The 22,150-nt window shown below is 40.1% G+C and overlaps 1 protein-coding gene across 3 annotated transcripts in view; it reads right to left on the reverse strand.

Annotated features, from left to right (window-relative positions):
* NOL4 (nucleolar protein 4) overlaps positions 1-22,150 on the reverse strand; it is a 192,735-nt gene that overhangs the window by 113,594 nt on the left and 56,991 nt on the right. For all 3 annotated transcript variants that reach the window (XM_089517247.1, XM_089517246.1, XM_089517248.1), the window contains exon 2: positions 15,507-15,656. In XM_089517247.1, the coding sequence (XP_089373373.1) occupies positions 15,507-15,656 (150 nt within the window). The remainder of the gene's footprint in view (positions 1-15,506; positions 15,657-22,150) is intronic.

Here is a 22,150-nt window from a genome sequence, read left to right on the forward strand (position 1 = left end):
AAATATCAGAATCGTTGTTTTATTATAGTTTATTTTCAGCAGGTCCTCTTTACAATAACAAGCTAGAATGCTTAAAAGACGTCTCAGGTCTATTCTTCATTGAGATAAGAGCACTGCGACATCTGCATATAAAAGCACAGATATTGGACTGTCTGCTAACTGGTGTGTGTGTGTGTGTGTGTGTGTGTGTGTGTGTGTGAGTGTGTGTGTGTGTGTGAGAGAGAGAGAGAGAGAGAGAGTTTGTTGATTCCAGATACCGAATTAAGGAGTTAATATAGAAGTTGAATAAGGTAGGGGCTAAAATACAGCCCTGTCTTACACCAACACAGGTAGGTATTTCTCTTGTTAGATGACCAGTATGACTACATTTGATTTTCAAAGAAGTGTTTTCATAAAGTTTCTTCATAAGTAGCCCCAATCTCTTGTCAATGTTAGAGGACTAATTTTCCCCCCAAAGCTTGTCCCTGGAAATAGAGTCAAAAGCTTGCTTAAAATCAATGAATGCAGCATAGAAACCTTCGCTGACTGGTGCATATTTTTCAGACAGATGTTGGAGAATAAGTCCTTGTTCAACTGTACTTCGACCTCTTCTAAATCCGGCTTGCTCATCAGCAAGAAAGTTTTCTTGATCTAGCCAGTCAAGGAGTTTTTCCTGGAGATGTAGAGTATATAATTTGTTGATTATACTCAAGAGGCTGATGGGTCTGTAATTAGCCGGGTCCGATTCTTCTCCTTTTTGAAAATTGGTATAATAATAGCTAACCCCCCCAATCCTTAGGAATATGTGCCGTTTGGTCAATCCAGGTAAACAGGTTTTTGGCCAGGCCATGGAAACCACTTGCCAGAAGGTTACAGAGTCTTTCGTCCTAGACGGTATTACTATCAAACCCCATAATTACAGCCACACTGCCTCCACTTATCTCTTTGCTTCTATTATAGCATCTAGGAGACCAAGCAACATGCTCATGAGGCCCCCATTAGTGATCTCCACTCTAACATCACAATAAGAAAATGACAATGAGAGTGAGACTGAGAGAGAGAGATCTTGGTGCTTTACACTCTATTATAATTCTGTTAAATGGTTCCATTTATTCTTCAAGATGTAAAGAAAACCAGCATAGATCCAGCATGCACTAAAAATAACAAGGAAACAAAGTCTACATCTTTTAGGCAGCCTCATCAATAGGCCCTAACTTTGAAGCATTATTAAAACTGGACAAACAGCTCTTTATCTGAATCTCCTCTATTGAAACTTGAAAAACATTGTTACCAGTTCTGCGCCTCACTGCTCATAATTTCCCACACACAATTTGCTAAATTCCTAGTTTAATCAGATGTTATCCAGATTCTCAGTATTTTACCTGGTACCTGTCTGGACCATTAGTGGGCACAGATTCTAAGCTTTCATTTTAAGAAAAGTAAATCTATAGACCTGCAAACCAAAGACAGAATGCAGAAAGGACAGTCCTGTTTAGCATTAGAATTTTAAAGACTAATAAATTCTAAAGACTTTTATAAGCTTTCAAGGGCTGCAGTTTTTGTTGTGGCTTTTGTTTCATTTTGTTCTTCGGTGCTATAACAATGACCCCAGTGTCATTTCAATTTTCAAAATTCAATTTTCAAAATTCTCTCTCATTTAATTACATTTTGATGTACAGGCAAAGATTTGGTTTCAATTTATACATCTTAATCCATCCTTTAGTGCAAGATGCCACTGTTTGTTTATAGCACTGGAGAAATTATATTCAGATGGAAATTATGCTTAGAGTTTTGGAGATTCTTTTGGATGGTTAAACTTTGGCCCGGTACACACCGCCAAGAAGTGGTGTCCGGGCGGCAATAGTAGGGCTCGGAAGCACGCACCAACTGCATGCTCCCAAGCCCTACTACGTGCAGGCGGCGCCACTATTGTGTGGCATTACCACATGGGGGGCGTGTTGATGATGTGTGGGCGTCTTAGCGCCCACACGTCTATTACAGGAAGCGGCATCATAAGGGCTGTGACACAGCTCTTACAACGTCGCAAAAAGGAGCTGCTCTAGGCAGCTCCTATTTTGCCGTGGCAATACTACGCAGCAAAAAGGGGCAGCGTTTTTTCGCCCATCTGTACTGCCCCTTTGATTCCATTACCTAACTTTAGACAGCTGGCATTTAAAGATGGTAGCAGGTGATCCTATTTTGCAGCTTGATCAGAAGGCTGAGATAGAAGTTCAAAAGGATCTTAGCCAAAGGGATACTTTAATATATATATATATATATATATATATATATATATAGTACACATGCAAGAGAGTAGATGCTTTCTGAAAAATTGTTTTGACTAAACTTAATGACAGTGTATGTATTTTATCCCAGAAGTTCTGAAGGAGATCTTATTGCATACTTTTGAAAATGTTTTCTCACCACAGGTATTCAGCTTTTGTTATATATTTATTAGCAGCAGTGAAGGCAGATTTTTGCCAGTAAGTGGCAAGCTAATGAGCTCCCGACTGATTATCATGGGTTGGCTCAGGTATAGGATACATTTTCCCTGAAAATTTAACCGACTAGGGAGTAACAACCATGGGCAAGGGAAAGGCTGTTGTGGGAGGTTAGTTCCAGTCTGTTAGTCATGTTGATGACCCCGACTCACAGCTTGTTATAAAACAGTACTCTATCCAAGTATTGTTTACTTTGTTTTTACTGATTACTAGTATGATACTTTATCTTTATTATACACAGATCTCTTTCTTTTTCACCCCTTTACAATATGCAAAAATGTATCTACTGCTCAATACAGAAGATGTTTTAAACAACATAGTGATTCAGAGCACAAATGTTTTTCTTTTTCTTTTACTATTATTAAATTTCCACTATTGCTAAACTATTCATCTTATACCCTGAACAGAACTCAGTTCAGGGTATAAAATGAAATATATAAAATTAGCAACTCAAAAATTTGCCTTCATTGAACTCTCATGTTGGAAAGAAAGGGAGTATACCTTCCAACTGTCCTGATTTGGCAGGGAAAGTCCCAATTAATGCTCTGCCATCCCACTTTTCCAGCTGCTTTTAAAGTGTCCCAGTTTCTCTCTCCACCTCTCATTTTCCATCTTTGTTCTCTTCTTACTTTATTTGCTGCTGTGTTCCAAGTGTAGCAGCAGTTTGCATTTTATTAATTCAATGGGGAGGGGGGGGCAGGAGGGGAGAGCAGAATCTTGCTCTTCCCAGTAACCTCAAGCAAAAGCAAACTGCAGCAGCTTCCCTAAATTTGTGAGTTCTTCCTCATTAATAACTTCTGCCATCTTGACCACACTGGTGTTGCTTGGTCACACATGTCCTAATTTTCATCTGTGAAATGGTGAAAGGTATGAAGGAGTGATTTTTCATTGTTGTTGACTCTGCCTTCCCCTTGCAAAACCCTTGAACAGAAAAACCTGTTCTGGAGTACTGAAGAGATTCCACATCATGGAGACTTCACGGGCAAGGAAGAAATAGCCCAAATCAAATTCCGACTTTCATTCATATAGGCCCTCACTATATCTTTCCACAAGCAGAAATGCTATCCATTTGTATAAGGCAAAGTGGTCTATAGGCCATGCTGGTGGGCCAGGACCACTTTATCAGATAGACTGTGCAATGCCCCTGCTCAGTAGCAGAAGGGCTTCCATTTCTGGAAAAACCGATTTGAATCCAAGGTAAGTACTTTCATAGAAATTATGAGGTTGAGTTTATTCATGCTACAGCTAAAACCAAAGAATGTGAATGTTCATAATATGGAAAATCAACATTTATGTGAAATCCCTATTATTTATTATCAATTTCACAGAAGAAAATACAGAATTTGGGCTCAGAGACAGGGTATCAACTTAGAAACTGTAGCAATTCGTGGAAGGAGCCAATATAAGAAATCATTATTCTGTCCAAACCCTCAATAGAAGGACATACAGTACATATACATATAGAAGCCATTTTGACTTTGGACATGCAGCGACTGTTGCAAATCAAACCTGGACTATGAAGCAGCTCACTCCACAATTGGAGGGGTTTTCCCCATGTCAGCACAAAAGTTCTTTTTCTAAATCTGCCCGATGATGAAAAAAAATGTCTCCATGTGGTGAGCCTCATCACATGAATACCTCACATGCAGGCACAGACAAATCACCTCAAATAATTTAAAACGGCTTCCTGCTAGTGTACTATGGTGTAATATGAAGAGTTGCTAAAATGAAACATACTACTACTTGTAGGATGAGAATGTTCATATTTCAGCAACCACACAAACATCTTGAAAGTAGGCTAAACAGGCATGGTTACCCACCCCCTGTATCTTAGACTGGGGGATTGAGGGTCCTTGTTACTTGTCAGATAATTCTGCACCCTCTTTGGGGTCACCTTTATCAAACTGTAATCACCATGTTCCCAGCTTATAATAGTGGTTAAACCAGACAGCCCATTTGTTATATGTATTCATTGATATATACATATATACAATGCAAGCATTCAAGAGTTAAACCTTAAACAACCTTAATAAAGCCTTAACTGAATTAATCACATGTAAGCATATATCTCCTAGCCTTACCTGCATCAGCATTTTAGGGCAGCAAGTCAGGGCTTGTCAGGAACTTTTCTCATGAATGCAAGATGCAGCTTTCTCCTCTCGCATTGGAGATCTGCCTAAAAGTCTCATTATATGGGTCTACCTTAGCTCTTTTATTGTATCCTGATGTCAGCTCAGTGCCTCAGTTATTCATTTAGAGGCACAGATCCTTTCCTTTTTTGTGCACTCAAATCCAGTGCATACCTCATTTTCAAAAATTTTACCTGTTGTCAGGTATCTTCTATGAGACTATACTAATTCACAAGGTAACCTGAGATCATTCTTTGGGGGGTTTCTTTACATATTCTAAACTAAAGGAATATCTGGCAGTCTTTCCAAACTCAAAACCTAAAGAAGCTTTTTCTCTTCTTTTATTAGAAGAAAAAAAATGGGCAGACACTGTCATGAATCTTAGACTGTATATTCTGCAATCTATAGGTCTTACAAGGTTTGTTCTTGTTGTTGTGTGCCTTCAAGTAATTTCCGTAATTATTGCAACCCTAACCTATCATCGGATTTTCTTGGCAAAATTTGTTCAGAGGAGGTTTGCCACTGCCTTGCCTTGAGGCTGAGAGCATGTGACTTGTTTAAGGTTATCCAGTGGATTTCATGGCTGAGCTGGGAATCAACCCTAATCTTCAGAGTTATAGTCCAACGTTCAAACCACTGCACCACACTGGCTCTTAGCCTGTTATATGTTATTACTTAATTATATATAAATATTTTAATGATATATCCACAGGCTGAGGAGTTGCCAACTAAAATCCATCTGGCCGGCAACAGACTGCTCTTGGGAAGAGGACTATTGTGGAATTGTTCCTCCCAGCCACAGTAAGAAAGAGTAGTAGGCCATGCAAATGAATCAAGGATTCTTCCATATTTAGAGAAGAATGGAAGCCCCAAACCATGAGCTCATACAGTCTGATATAGGAGCTTGACAGACCGCCCAAAAAGGGCAGGCTGGAGCCGCCCGTTTTTACTCTTGACGGAGGCTGCACCAACCAAACACCACAGCCTCCATCAGCACTAAAAAGAACCCACTGAGAGTGGGTTCTTTTTAGTCTGCGTGGCAGATGCCATGAGTACGTCAATGGAGCACTCGTGTGTAGCGATGATGCACACGCAGCGATGTTCAGATGCTGGGCTGCACTTGCATCATCATGGAAGCCCCATGTGGACCATGCCAAGCCATGATGGCACCACTGGCACATGGTTGGGCTCGAGAGCATGCAGTCACTCCACACTCCCGAGCCCTAAAATTGGTCCCAGATTGCCGCTTTCTGGCTGTCTGTACTGGGCTACAGTTTGCCAAAGTGGTCAGATCACTACTGCAAAGCACATGTGCTGGTAAAATTTCATCAAGGCTAACAAAATTCAATACAGGTTTTGACTATAGGCTGGGCATCAGCCATGTACATCCTCCTTTAAAGTAAACAACCATTCTCCAGTCCAGGCTAAGGAACCCATTCCCCAGTCCCTTGGCATCATAGATTACACACTTGTTCATCTGAAGGAAATTTCCTGAGAACAAGGGTGCATCTGCACTGTAGAAATCATGCAGTTTGACACCATTCTAAGTGCTTTAGCTCCATGCTATGGAATCCTGGAATTTGTACTTTTACAAGGTATTTAGCCTTCTCTGCCAAAAAGTACTGGTGCCTCACAAAACTACAGATTCCAGGATTCTGTAGACAGAGCTATGTTAGTTAATGTGATGTCAAACTGTATTATTTCTATAGTGTAGATGTACCCTAATTTAAAAGGGATACGAGCATTTTTCCAGGGTTAGCCCATATGAAGCCATGCTAATTTCCCCTTCAGCACCTGCAGCTACAATCCTATACACTTCTACCATTGAATACATTATGACCTACATCTGTGAATAGCAAAATGCTGCACTTGACAGGAATGTAATATTTTCACATTTCAAAAATTGTAATTATCAGGAAATGGGAATAATAGCAAATTAAGTTAAATTAAATTAACATGTCTTTAATTTTCTATCCTTTGCATTTAGCTTGCACAACTGGAGAAAATACAAAGGATCACACTGACACGACTGAAGCCTTTTTTGTTTCCTTAAGAACCAGGTTTCGTATCAAATTTTGAATCTGTCCAATATAATTTTGAGAAAGGTGCTTTAATGGATATGAAAAGAAAGGCAAGTTGCTCATACGTTGGCTTCACAAACAGAGTAGCTCTGCTGTTAGACTGAGCAGATAAATTGCTAGATACTGGGAAAGTTGGCATACAACAGCTATGAGTTCAGCTTACCTGTCACATGAAGCATCCATTACCAGTCATCTATTTGACCACAAACTACCCTACAGGCACAGCGTCTTTGACATGACAGCACTCTTAACAATTCATGTAAACATCCTCTCCCAAGTGGTTTTCCTATTTTACTTTCTACACAGTAGTTGTTAACATAGCATGACAGCAGAAGGTGCTGGGGAGCTCAGAAGAACAACATATTACTTTTTCTAGCACATATACTGGTATCCATTTTGGGGAAATTATGTTCAACAAAAATTGACAACCTCTTTCATCCTAAGGGTTATATACAATTTCAGAGACATTGTCAAGAGTGGCATTACAATGTTGTCGGGGGAGGCAAAAGCACAGGGATAAAAATTGCCAGTATATTTTAATTTAAAGTTCTTATTGCCAGTAGATAAGTCATAGAAGAAGCATTTCAACCCCTTAAAATGGAAGAAATGTACAAAATCTGGGAAACCAACTAATAGTGAGGTATTGAGAAAGCCATGCCCTTTGAGAAGTGGCTTGGGGAGCTGGGTATGTTTATCCTGGAGAACAGAAGTCGAGTGACATGATAGTCAGATTTAAATATTTGAACAGATGTCATATTGAAGGAGCACACTTGTTTTCTGCTACTCCAGAGGTTAGGACACAGAACAACAGATTCAAACTATACAAAAAGTGAATTCACCTAACTCTGGGAAGAATTTCTTGATGGTAAAAGCTGTTAGACCATGGAATATTCTGCCTCTGAGAGTGGTGGAGTCTCCTTCTTTGGAGGTTTTTAAACAGAAACTGGATGGCCATCTGTTGGGAGTAGTTTGCTTGTGTGTTCCTGCAAGACAGGGAGTTGGAATCATAGAATCATAGAGTTGCTAGAGACCGCAAGGGCCATCCAGTCCAACCCCCTGCCATGCAGGAAATCTAAATCAAAGCATCCCCAACAGATGGCCATGCAGCCTCTGTTTGAAGACCTCTAAGGAAGGAGATTCCACTACACTCCGAGGGAGTGTGTTCCACTGTCGGGCAGCCCTTACTGTCAGGAAGTTCTTCCTAATGTTGAGATGGAATATCTTTTCCTGTAGCTTGCATCCATTGCTCTGAGTCCTAGTCTCTGGAGCAGCAGAAAACAAGCTTTCTCCATCCTCAATATGACATCCCTTGAGGAGAGGAAGCCAAATAGGATGGAGGAAATAGGTAGAGATAGAGAGGATAGAGAGGATAGGAAAGAGAATATTATAGAATAGGAAAGATGAGAGATAGGCTATATAAAGAAATAAGAAATAGATGGCTTGATAGGTAGGATGAGAGAGATACGAGAAAACAAAATTAATGAGGATTTGTATGAATTTGTATCGTAAACAGTTGTAAATGGTTGTGAATATGTTATATGTTATATGTTATTATTTGTTTGTGTTTTTGTAATAAAGAATTTAAAAAAATATATGACATTCCTTCAAATATTTAAACAGTGCTATCATATCACCTCTTAACCTTCTCTTCTCGAGGCTGAACATCCCCAGCTCCCTTAGTTGTTCCTCATAGGGCATGGCTTCCAGACCCTTCACCATTTTAGTTGCTCTCCTTTGGACATGTTCCAGTTTCTCCACATCCTTTTTAAATTGTGGTGCTCGGAACTGGACACAATATTCCAGGTGGGGCCTGACCAGAGCAGAATATAGTGGCACTATTCCTTCCCTCAATCTAGACACTATACTTTTATTGATGGCCCTTGTGGTCTCTTCCAACTCTAGGATTCTTTTTTCTTTTTCTTTTTCTTTTTTTTTTTTTTTGTATCTTAATCTACTTGCACTGTTTTTCCTTTCATTGCCACACTTCCTTGAACCAAAAGTATCACTCAGCCCAGATAGCTGTAAGATGATCGATTGTTGTGATTTGTTGTTCTTGCATTTCTAGTTTTTGTTTGTTGGAAAGCATTGTTCTTGTGTCATTGTCATGACTGGTTGCCTGCCATGCATAATCATGGGCATCCTTTGGCAGCATGGTTAGCATTTGTTCTCACATTGTTCCCTGATTACACAGGGTAATCAGAGTAGCTACTGGATTTCACAAGGTTTTCAGCACAGAGGTCATAGCCATGATTCTCTGGTGGGATACAAACCGCCATATAGTACGTATAGGATACGTACTAGGGTTAGGAAGGGGCAGTGCTTCCGCACCCCCCTAACCCTAGTACGTATCCTATACGTACAAGATGGCGGCTCCCCTTCCACATGGGCGCCGCCATCTTTACGTACTGGACGCATAGCGTCCAGACGTGTCGCGTCCTTTGTGATGTAGTGAGTGCGCCCCTGGCACCTCGCTACGTCGCAAACGCGACTCCAAAAGAAGCTCCATTTTGGAGCTTCATTTTTGCTCCGCACGGGAGCCGCGCGGTTTGGCTGCTGCAGCTCCCGCGCAGAGCAAACGGCGGCGGCGGGGAAGCGCCGCAAAGCGGCGGTTTGTATCCCGCCTCTGTTACAACAAAAAGAACAGAATTATAAAACCATAATTTGCTAGTTACCAAAGAAGGCAATTTTTTCCTAATTTTGTTCTCAACGAAAGCAATGAGTAATTTTAGTAGGTTTATTCCTACTGCAAGAGTCTTTGAAAACTGGTATGTTTTTGAAATCTAGTTAGATTTCAGGATTTGTTCTGTAAAAAGTGTTCATGTGTGTTTTGTTCAGAAAACAGCATTTTCTGCACAGGAAACAGTACTTTCACCACAAAATATGTTGTTTCCTGCAAAGAAAACTCTGTAGTTAGGACTTACTCGATGCAAAAATTTGCCATGTGTTATTTTTGCACAGAAAACAGCATTTTCTATACAAGAAACAGCATCTTTCTGCAGAAAAAATAATAATTTGTGTGCAGAATTATTAGTTCTGAATTCAGTTGTGTCAATGAGGGGGGACACCCAGTAGGGTCATCTTCCTCATGTGGTGGAGGGGCAAGGATGCGCTTTATGGCTTTGTTGCTGGCCTGGCTACCTCCCTGGGGAGGGAGCCAAGGTGGCAGCAAGGGCAGTAGGCAGCAAGCATTTTCCTCATGGCTTCATCTCTGGCCCGGCTCACACCTCGGGAAGGGAGTCAGGCTGGCAATGAAGCCCTGAAGGATAGCAGTGGAGGGGGGAGAGGCCACCACAACCACTTCCCCCCTCAGTATCCCCCCCTCCACACTGGGTCTCACCAAGCCTGGTGACACCACTGTCTGAACTGAAAATTTTGTGCAAAAATCCCCCATGTGTGAATTTTGCACACAATAAATCTGTGTTTGAAGAGGATTTACTCTGAAGAAAATATTTTTTCAATCATTTTTCAAATATTATCAATGATTCCTTCCATTTCTACCATAAAGCACAAGAGTCTTTGTGGTTTCTCAGAGATCTAGAAGCCAGAGACCCTATGCTTATCTACAGTGGCGTCCCCGCTCCTGACCTCACCCGGTGCAAGGGGTGGGACTTCCAGGGGCATGCTTGGCCTTCTCCCTCACTGCTGTGGCCCCATTCTACTAATGAATAGAACACTGCCACAGCACTGAGGTGGGGGCACTGAGACCTCTTCTTCACTGCTGCATTTGGCAGGCTTGCTGAAGCTGCCCAGGAAGACAGGAAGACAATAGGGGCATACAGGTTGGCAGGAGAGGATGCTGGTCAGCCATACATGTAGTGGTGGTGCTGGTGGCAGGTGCCAAGAGCCTCTTCCTGGGACTCTTGTGCCAGAGTCTGAGGAGGAACGCTGCTCTTGATGATGGTGCCTTGGTTGCACCATTTGTTGTCTTGCCATTCCCAATCTTTTTCTCCCTCTCTGCCTCCATGTGCACCTTCCTTGGTCTCCCCAGGAGTTATTCTCTCATCCCTTCAGGCTGAGTCCCCCCTTTCAAAGGGGGCCAAGTGCCCCCCTCACTGCAGTGGCTCATGAATAGAGCAGTGCTGTGGCAGTAAGGGATGCTAGAGGAGAGTGTCATCCCTCTTCTAAGGTGTCACCCAGTGTGGGCCACACACCCCTAATGATGCCATTGTTTATCTAATAGTAGGTCAATTGTAGAAGAGAGTAAAAATACGTGAAAATCCCAAGATTAGGATAAAAAACTAATTAATTCAAAATTTAAAAATGGGGGGGGGGGAACCACTTTTCATTTGGCATATATACAGCTTGGCATTCTGTTGGTTAGTCCCAGCTAGAACACATCCACTCAATCAATTGTTGAATGAAGTATCAACACACAGTAAATCTCTTTGTTTCAGGGCTAACAACAGAATTTGGACTGTAATGTTTTAAAATGAATGAATGAATGAATGAATGAATGTTTATTTCTAGACCGCTATTCCTTAGAGATCATAGCAGTTTACAAAATTTAACATCAAAAGACAATACAAAGTGAAAGCCCATAACCCGACAATAAAAAAACCCACACGTACCACTTAAAAACAATACAACAATTCTAAAAACATTCTAAACAATCATTCAATATAAAAACCAATTAAAACTCATTAAAACACATATAACAAATTAGCTGGATCGAACAAAATGCATAGAGAGAAAGGGATAACATCAAGGCACATGGGGGAAGGCTTGACGGAAGAAAAAGGTCTTCAGATTCTTCCTAAAAAGATCTAGAGAGGTTGCTGAGCGGAGCTCGTTGGGCCAAGAGTTCCAGGTCTGCGGGGCCACGATGGAGAATGCCCTTTGTGAAGAAGACACAAACCTTGCCTTGGGAACTCTTAATAGATGTTTTCCGCCCAATCTGAGAGTGTGAGGCAGACTGTATGGGTAGAGGCGGTCCTCCAAGTACGCTGGGCCCAAGCCATTTAGGGCTTTATAGGTCATTACCAACACCTTGTATTGCGCCCGGAAGTGAATAGGCAGCCAGTGAAGATCTCGCAGTATAGGTGTTATATGGCAGATCCTAGAACATCCAGTGACCAGCCTTGCTGCCATATTCTGAACCAATTGTAGCTTCCGAGTTTGGTACAAGGGTTGCCCCATGTAGAGCGCATTACAGAAATCCAATCGAGAGGTTACCAGAGCATGTACCATCGTTTCCAGGTCACCCCGGCCCAGGTAGGGTCGCAGCTGGCGTATCAGCCGATGCTGATAACAGGTGCTCCTGACCGTCGCATCCACCTGAGATGTAAGGTGGAGCGACGAGTCCAGGAGCACCCCCCAGACTGCGAACAGAGTCCTTCAAAGGGAGCGTGACCCCATTCAGAGCAGGTGGACAAATATCCTTCCCCGGGCCAGGGGAACCTATCACGAGTACTTCCGTTTTCTCTGGATTCAAATGAAATAGGCTTTGTTCCCAAGCAAGTGTGTATAGGTTTTCAACCAAAAGAAAGTTAAGATACTAATACTTATTCCCTGAAAATGCCATTATTTTTTCATTTTTAGTCATCTACCACTAGCAAGCCATTCCAGCAAGTGTACTTTTCTTATAAGAAACTGAAACTGAATGTTTTCCCCAGTTATGTATGTACTACAAATTCTATTGTAGTTTTGAAAAACTTATCAGACAAAATATTCAGTAGGCACACCAACCAATGCCACATAAATGTACCATTTATAATCTTACAGTTGTGGAATGGGAATAAAATATCAATCACTACTGCATTTGTTAAATAATTAGAAGAAGGCTGCTTATTTATACGTATTGTAAATTAAGTCACATTATCTTCAGAACAATTAGGAAAGCAGGTAGCTGGAGCAGTGGCTGACACTGTGTTACAGCCATCCTTTATGTTTTTAAAAGTATCACTATTTTAAATGTAATGTTTCATGTTACTTATTAGTAATGTGTTATGGGTGTATTGCTGTTTTAAGTCATTTTAAATCCCCCTAAATGACCTCCTAAAGAGTAACATTGTAAAATAATGAGTGAATAATACTCATTACTCCAAAAAAAAAAAACCTATAGCATCAATGTCACTGACTTTAAAGTGATTTAAAACAACATTGCTGATTATGAAAAGACATAAAGGAATCCAGTGCCATCTTTAAAACTAATTTATTCTAGCATGGATTTGAGACCTCAGATGCATGCAGTGAAGACTCTATGGACAGACATATATACAAAGGTCAAAGGAGGGGAGCATGAAATCTAATGAAAATGCAAAATGTGTTGGTGTGTTGAAGTATAATTCACCCTCAGTCCCTTCCTATTTGCAGTTATTCAGAAATAGGACATGTGTCTGCATGTGAACAAGTGTCTTGAAGAGACTGACATATTTCCATTCCATCTAGCCAAATTTGGTGCTTTCCAATGTTTTCTAAGAGATGGCCCTTTTATTCTCTTTCTTTCTTTCTTAGTATAAAAGGGCATAAAGCTTTCAGTAGCAACTCTGAGGGAGGATACAGATGGAGGCCTCAGCAGACAAACGTTGTGGCCTCCATGGGGCTTAAAAAGAACCCATTCCCTGCAGGTTCTTTTTCCGCCACATGCGGGAGCACCATTGGTGCTTTTGCGCACAACGATGGGCGGGTGTATGGATGGGTGCGGCCAACCATGGCACCCACGCAGCAATTGTAGGGCTGGGCATGTGCAGACGCCCAGCCCTACAAAACCCTAAAATTGGCCCCATACCGGCGCAAAGCGCCGGTCTGTACTGGACCTAAGATTATTTTATTCTACCATGAGCTTTTGTGGGCTCCACTTCATCAAATTTGTGGAATCAAAACTGTAATAAGTAACAAGTGAATATGTTACTTTTAACATTTACTTCCATCATTTTACTTCCAAGCTCAGGGTCAGTGGTGGGAACAAAATTATTCTATGGGGGCAGGAGATGGAGCTAAGATGTATGAGAGACAGGTGAAAGACAGAAAGACAGCAAGATGGAGGCTGAATTAACTGATAGAGAAAGAAAGGAGAGAGAAAAGGAAGGAGGGAATTCAGCTTCTTGATCTACTGTCATGTCTCTTGGCCTCACTGGTTTGATTTCTTTAGTATACTATGCGGGATCACATAAGCAGTTTGCTATTGGGGGCTCAGACCTCACCTCTGCTTTTTACTTGAGTTTCAGGCAAGGTGCTTTCAAGCTTTACCAGTTTGGCAATGGTAACCCTTTTGTGGATGGCATCCATAACATATTCTCTGAATTTCAAATGTGCTCTTAAATTGAAGTTGATTTGGTACAGAAGGCAGAGGAAGAAATGGAAAAATACAGAGCTTCTAGTGCCCCAGTTTCTCCTAAAAGGCAATGTATCTAATTTGCAAGCTGTCTCCTTTACTAAGCAGTAGGAGATATATGACTGGCTCCAAGACTACTTAACTTTTTCTGCACCAAAAATGTGACTTCAATATACTGCAGTAAAACATAAACATTTGCTTACGAATACCTACCCAAGGACCTTGTAGTTCTAATTCAGAGGCTTCCAATGACTTTGTAAACACTCAGCTACTGACCAATTTATGAGTTGTTAAAGTAAGCCAATAGCAACCAGAGGAGAGCCTATGCAAGCCCCATTACAGTGTAAAACTACACCACATAATGGTATCAAAGGGCAGTGCAAGCAGAAGTTTAAGACAGTTTCCTAAGTAGGAAGTGTAAAGCTGGGCCACTGAAGCTGAATCACATGGAAAAGTCAATAACAGTCAAGTCTACTTTATTAACAAGTTGTTCCCTTTTCCCTTAAAGGAATTGGGAAGGTGAGAAGATAAATTACATCAAGATTGTACTTAAGATTGTACTCCTCTGCATATAGGTTATTTATTATAGGGGATGTTAATCATTCATTTTGTTTCCATGTGCAAGAATCAATACTTTCAAAAGTTTGATCCCTGCTAGTTGAGAATATGAGTTTTTGTATACTTTTTTAAAATTAATTTTTGTATTTGAGGGTTTTTTGCCACCCCCCCCCAAAAAACAAAAACAAAACACTCATGCCAAAACCACTGTTTGTGTCCAAAGAACATTTTGGTCAAAAATGGTTTGCACAGAACACCATGTATTTGTGCAAAACAACATTTTTGTGCAATCTATTTTTTTCCAAGAAAAAGGTCCTGCGATGTTACAACAACAACAACAACAACAACCAAACACCTCATAGTAGCTGACCGTTTTTGAGACACCTTTTCTCAATGGATGGTAAAATTCATAAATATTCTTTACCACACTATTTTATTGTCAAAATCACAGAGTTTACTTGAGTGGGTGAAGGGAGGGGATTCTTTTAGTTACCATCTTAGATATTACAATACAAATGCCTTATTTCAAAACATTAAATTAAAATGAACTTTCAAACATAACACAGCTATAAATAAACAGTTTATATGTGCATCATATACTTCTTTTTCAATGGCTTAAAATGGCATATAAAATATTTTACCAAAAAACATAAGAAAAAGGTAAGAAACAATATGTAGTTAAATTCTGTATATATAATCTGTTTCCCTGCTTGTGAGGCATAAGTCCTTCTAGTAACTCCTACCTTAATAACTAGTTGAAATAACACACACATTATTTGGACATAGCAAAAATTCTAAAGCCCATTTATTTTTCTTAAAGGTCTTTTTTGTAAAGCTTTTGTAAAACAATTTGTGTAGTTATCAGAAATACATGGTTTGGTTTAACTAGAGCTCTAGACAGATCACAATTCTATTTGACTATGTAATCCTGATAATATGTCAAAAGCGTTCCACTGTTTTTCCCCCTGTCAAGTTGTTTACTTACTGCTTTATAAGTTCTCTTTTGACCAGCATGTTTTCTGATTTGTTCTCCATTGGGCCCTGTTTCCACGTGCATGGAGTAGATTATGTCAAAGAAATCTTCAACAACAGCTACCCTTCTTAAAGACAGCTTCTCGTCTACACCAACTCCATCCTAGGAAAAAGAAATGACAGGGAACAAAAGATTAATAGATTAAAAACCAGAAACACATCTTGTTAGAGATGATTAGATTAAGGTGTTGGCAATGACATCTGAAGATTACTAACCTAGAGTCATATTTAGCAACTCAATCAATGACAGTAACAATATTGTTTCACAATAAAAGTAGAATATTCAGAATAAGATTCTGAATGAAAATTCTTTTTTTTTTTTAAAGCAGAACCTGGATTATTTTACAGTTCATAACAAAACATTTTAAAATTCCCCATCATTTGTTGGTTTAGCATCAGAATGACATTTTATAAATATCAGCTAAATCCAATGCTATAATTGCATTAAATTGGGAAAGTACTAACCCCCCCCCCCCCCCCGAACTGAAATTGCTTGCATGAAAACTTGCTGCGGAGTGTCCTGGCACCAAATCCATTTCTTGTCTCTGACATTGCTTGCATTAGGATAAGTATCTTTTTATCTTTCTTTAAAATCATGTGTATATATTTATAAACATAAACAGTCATTACTATGTCTGAACTGGATTATTCAGAACAGACATATAACAACCATTAACAAAAGAGATTTTACAGTGTGCAAGTAGCCTTTACAATGTATTATTTGAGTAATTATTTCTGATAAGCAAAGTATTTAGAGGTAAATCAAAGACTTAGCTTGTTATTTTTACTCTGAGACTGAATTCAGCTTTATAGATTCCATAGTTAACAGTGCCACCTACATCTCAAAACCTTGCAACTGATACTCACATCACTATTACCTAAGAAGCAAAGACAACTATGAATTCCATTATTATTATTATTATTATTATTATTATTATTATTATTATTATTTTATTGTGCTTCACCTCATGCAGATCACATCCAAAATTAATGGCATTGATTAGCACCCAAGGATCTAGATGAGTACTGCATCTGTCTGTAATGAGTTGTACTCTGGAAAATATTCTACATAAACACTTTCTAACATGATCTTCCAATTTTTTTTACTTGCACCTATTCAGTTCTGTTTTATCAATATTAAGGATATATCCAGACATACAATTCTTTTGGGGGGGTCTGCTGCTAATTTATATGCAAAAAGAAACAACAAAAGTGGTGTTGACACTTCCTATTTCATCCTACCCAGAAACATGTAATTTCAAAGCAAGCCTCTTGTTTCTAAACACTGTCTTGTTCCTCCTCCCTCCTAATAATACCATACCAATAATAGCAATAATATTTTGGGATGTGTGTGTGTGTGTGTGTGTGTGTGTGTGTGTGTGTGTGTGTTAACCATGAAATGAAATACAGCAAGAGCACAAGGATACACCTTTAAACTAATTCTAGTAAGATGAGGGAAACAGCTAAACCAGCACAACACAAAATATATCATACCTGCTTTGCAGACAAACAGGATACGGGAACATTTCAAGATACCTTAAACAACGGAGCCCTAGAAACTATCAAAGGGGAGGTGACTCTGGACTTCATCAAAATGGATCCCAACTCCTAGAGTTCTGAACTGATAACAGTTCATCAGGAAAGGGACCTTAAAATCCAGTGTCCAATGGCTGTAAAAAAAGGCAGATTCAATGGTGAAGATAATTAGGGAAAAGATGGTAAAAAGAAAACCACTCATAGGGTGGCTGCAAGCTAACATTAGCCTTGAGGCAATATGCAGGATCATGCCTTGCTCCCTAAATCTACTTACAGACTTGATGCTACTACTTTCTTTAAACAGTTTTAAGTGACTTTAGCTCAGGATGACAAAAGCTGAAAATAAATCAAAAACATCTCTTGAAATGGGATAATCTGTTTATTAAAAATAACAATGTTCACAAACCAAACTAGAAATAAACAAACAACATATTTTTTAGCATGAATACATTACTAAACTGCTTAATCAGTAGTAGTAATACTTTTCAATGCAAACAAATCTTATTATTTAGTTCCTGCCAGTTTCAAGTTCTTTCTCCCCCCCCCCCCCCCCCAGATATTGTTTCTCTTTGTTTAAGTCTCACTCTATTAGATTCTTTTTCTCTACAGCTCCCCTGGCTCTGCTACCCAGTTCCTTTCTGACTTTGAGTCTTGGCTGACATTTTTTCTATTGGATGCAGTACCCACTTTGATCCTAGGTGACTTTAATGTCCACCTTGACGATCCCAAGAATCCTTCAACCTCTCGCTTCAGCTCCCTTTTAGCTTCTTTTGGTCTCCAAACTCATTCCAATTCTTCAACCCATTCTTTCAGTCACTGCCTTGACTTAGTTCTTGCTGCTAAGTGTGTCATTTCTGACTACTTGACATCTGATTTTTCATTGACTGATCATCATTTAATCTCTTTTACTCTTACTTATATCCCACCTCCTCTTCATACTGTTCAACGCTATTTTCATGATCTTCAGTCTGTTAATTGTGACCATCTCCGTCAGTCCTTGGATTCATGTCTCTCTTCTCTATCTCTTGGGGACTCCGCTGACTCAGTGATGTGTTTATTTAACTCTACTCTTTCTTCAACTCTTGACATCTTTGCCCCTGTTTCTGTGCGCATGTCTATGAATAGGCCTCAGCCCTGGCTTACTCCCATTGTTCGGTTTCTCTGGAACTGCTTTCGAGCAGCCGAACGTCTTTGGAAAAAGTCCCGGGAGTGGGCCGATTTTACTCATTTTAAATTCGTTCTTTTATCCTTCTCACTGTCCTGTCTATGGCAAAACAGAACTACTTTAAATCATTGATCTGCACCAATGAGAGGCGCCCGCAGCATTTGTTCTCCTGCTTCAACGCCTTGCTAAAACCTTCCTCTCCCCCCGTCTCTTCATTATTTTCCCCTACAGACTTCACCAACTACTTTATTACTAAGATCATCACTATCCGATATGAGATAGTTCTTCCTGACTTATATTCTATCACTAATCTTCTGGTACCTTCAACTAAAAAATTATCTGTGCTTCCTCCTGTTTCTTTGGATGAACTCTCTATACTGTTGAACTCTTTCAAACCTACAACCTTTTCTCTTGATCCAGGTTTCACCTTCTAATCTTTATAGCCCCTTCTTTCCTCCCCTCCCCTCGCTTCTCTTATCTTTAATCTCTATCTCTCTCTACAGGCTCCTTTTCTTCAGACTTTAAACATGCTCTCATTTACCCAATTCTGAAAAAAACTTCTCTTGACCCCTCTTCTTTGTCCAGCTATTGTCCAGTTTCTCTTCTTCCTTTTCTTTCTAAGGTTTTGGAACGGGTTGTTTATTCTCGCTGTTTTGAGTTTCTCGAAGCCAACTCCATTCTAGATCCCTTTCAGTCCGGTTTCCGCCCACGACATTCTACAGAGATGGCCCTCACAAAGATCTCCAACCATCTTTTGCAGGCCAAGGCGAATGGCCTTTACTCTGTTCTTGTTCTTCTCAATTTGTCTGTGGCCTTCGACACCATGGATTACTGTCTCCTAGTTGATATACTTTCTGACCTTGGGTTCTTGGACTCTGTTCTTGATTGATTTAAATCTTATTTGTGAGATCTTTTGCAGTAGTCACGGGTGGTCAGACTTCGTCCTCCATTCCCTTATCTGTTAGAATTCCTCAGGGCTCTGTTTTGGGTCCCCTACTGTTCTCTCCCTACACTTTGTCCCTAGGAAAACTTATCAGCTCCTTTGGATTTTTCCTATCATCTGTACACCAATGATACTCAGCTATATCTTTCCACCCCTGATCTTTCTACAAGTCTTGAACTGCAAATTTCATCTTGTCTCATAGCTGTCTCCCAGTGGATGTGTCATCGGTGTTTGAAGCTCAACATGTCCAAGACGGAGCTTCTTGTCTTTCCACCTAAGTCTTCCCTTGAAAACTCCTTTTCTGTTTCTGTTGACAACACCTCTATTCAACCGGTCCAGGAAGCCTGCAGTCTTGGTTTCACTTTTGATTCCTCTCTGTCTTTTATCCCCCACATCCAGGCCACAGCCAAAGCCTGTAGATTCTTTCTTTACAACATTGCCAAAATCCGTCCATTTCTCTCGGCCTCTACCACCAAAACTCTGGTCCACTCTCTGGTGGTCTCCCGACTAGATTACTGCAACCTCCTTCTGGCAGGGCTTCCTCTCTCTCATCTTCGTCCTTTAATTTCCATTCAGCATTCAGAGCATCATTACATCCACTCACTGCTTTGACCACGTTTCTCCTTTATTATCATCCCTTCACTGGCTCCCCTTTCCCTTCCGTATTCAGTACAAGCTTCTGTTGTTGACCTTTAAAGCCCTGCATGGGCTGGTGCCCCTTTATTTATCTGAACTTCTTTCTCTGTACATTCCCACCCATATCCTCAAGGTCTACTGTCCCAGCCTAGGATCTCCACTGCCCCATCCCAGATTTGTCCTTTCTCACTTGCTGCCCCTCACTCCTGGAACCTTCTTCCCCCACGAACACGGGTCATCACTTCTTTGACCACTTTTAAATCTGAGTTGAAGACTATCCTGTTCAGGGAAGCGTTCCCAGGCACTGTGTGATTATCTATCTGATTTTTGATTGGATAGTTGATGTTGATCTTTTTAATTGTTGCTTCCTTATTTTAACCAGTTCTTTTTATATTATTACCTATTGTTTTATACGTATTTTGTAGATTGTACACCATTGGCAGGTTTTATTTTTATTGATTTAATCATTTGTATGTACAGCGCTGTGTACATTTACAGTGCTTTAGAAATAAACTATAATAATAATAATAATAATAATAATAATAATACAAACTGTTTATGACAGATCATCATCCTATGCGTCTACAAAATATTTAACAGTCTTTTGTGGGCTTTGTTATTAGCAAAAGTTCAAGTAACATAATCAAAGTTTCATTGATCTCTCATACAAGCCTATCTGGATCTTAAGATCTAAGTGAGAGATATCTTCTCTTGATAACAAAATTTATGTAATTACTCTGTTTTTTTCACTGTCCAGGCCTTCAGAGTTCCAGTCTCTCCAGAGGTCCTCATGTCACCCCCTCCCCTTTTTCAGTCTTCACTAGCAGTATCATAATGGAGATGATTTGCAAAGTACAGGAGAAGTCCAAATCAGGTACTGGATGCCATGATCAGATAAGGGTGGTCTCCGACTGGGACACAGAAGTATGCAATAATATCCAAGTTTAAAAGTTTTCATCCCACACCAAGGTTGGGAGGGAAGAACAGAAAATGGCAGTGTGATAATCTCCAATATCTTTGTACACATTTATGGTGCAACTACACTTGGAATACTGGGTACAGTTCTGGCTACTGTACTTTAAAATGGATGTCAAAAGAATATAAAAAAGTACCCATATTTTCCGGTGTATAAGACGACTGGACGTATAAGACGACCCCCAACTTTTCCAGTTAAAATATAGAGTTTGGGATATACTCGCTGTATAAGACTACTCCTCTTCCAACACACACCAAATAAAAATTTAAAAAATCAGATTTGATTTCAATATGGTAATTTTAATTAAAATGCTTATGACATGCAGGTACTTAGCAGGAAAACTTATTGTATGCAAAGCCTGCTTGGATTGGTCAGCTCTCCCTGCCTGCCCAGTGCTCCCTGTCTCCAAGATTTTATTCTACCATACTTGTGCAGCACCTCCCTTCCTGCTTTCATATGGTCGCCACATACAGAGGGGATGCGGCCGCAGCCATTTTGAGCTCCCCCCACCATATGCGGCAACCGCAGATTCTCCAGTCCAGCTCGGAAGTTTCAGTCCTATAAGACGACACCCGGCATATAAGACGACCCCCGACTTTTGAGAAGATTTTCCTGGGTTAAAAGGTAGTCTTATACTCCAGAAAATACAGTAACTTTAAATACTTGAGGACTAAACCAACTTTAATGTGAGCTATGACAGAGGTTTTGTCTACATGGGCCAGAATACTCCGGGAGCAGCCTGGAGTATTCAGACTCGGATGCTGCCTTGAATTCCCAGGCACTCCAGAGCCATGTCAGACAGCTATTCACATGTGTGTTAGAATGAGCAAGGTATACAGTGGTGTATAAAATTATTCATGGTGTGGAGAAGGTGAGTCAGGACACTTCTCTTAGCAGTAGTACCTGGGGTCATCCAGTGAAAATACATAGTGCGAAATTAAGGAGGGGGAACCCTCTTCACTAAGATGTTTATCACACTATACTCTTAAAGTGCTACTATTCCACTTTGACTCCTCTAGCTGCCTCCTGTTGCATTATGGGATTTGTAGTTTTAAGGAGGGATATTTAGAATTCTCAGGCAGAGAACTTCTCTGCCTAAGAATTCTAAATACCCCTCCTTAAAACTGCCAATCCCAGAATGCAACAGGAGGCAGCTAGAAGGGTCAAAGTGGAATAGTAGCACTTTAAGAGTATAGTGTGATAAACATCTAAGAATTATGGGAGTCATTGCTACATGATGAAAAGAATCTTGTCAATATGGGTCTTTTGTCTGAACTAGTATGACTTTTATGTTCCTCTGTTTTTAAAGATCAGTGCCACTATTTTCTCTGAAAGCTATCT

The sequence above is a fragment of the Sceloporus occidentalis genome, unplaced genomic scaffold (assembly GCF_023333645.1).
Source record: "Sceloporus occidentalis isolate IW3139 unplaced genomic scaffold, rSceOcc1.0.p SCAF_3, whole genome shotgun sequence".
Classification (NCBI taxonomy): domain Eukaryota; kingdom Metazoa; phylum Chordata; class Lepidosauria; order Squamata; family Phrynosomatidae; genus Sceloporus; species Sceloporus occidentalis.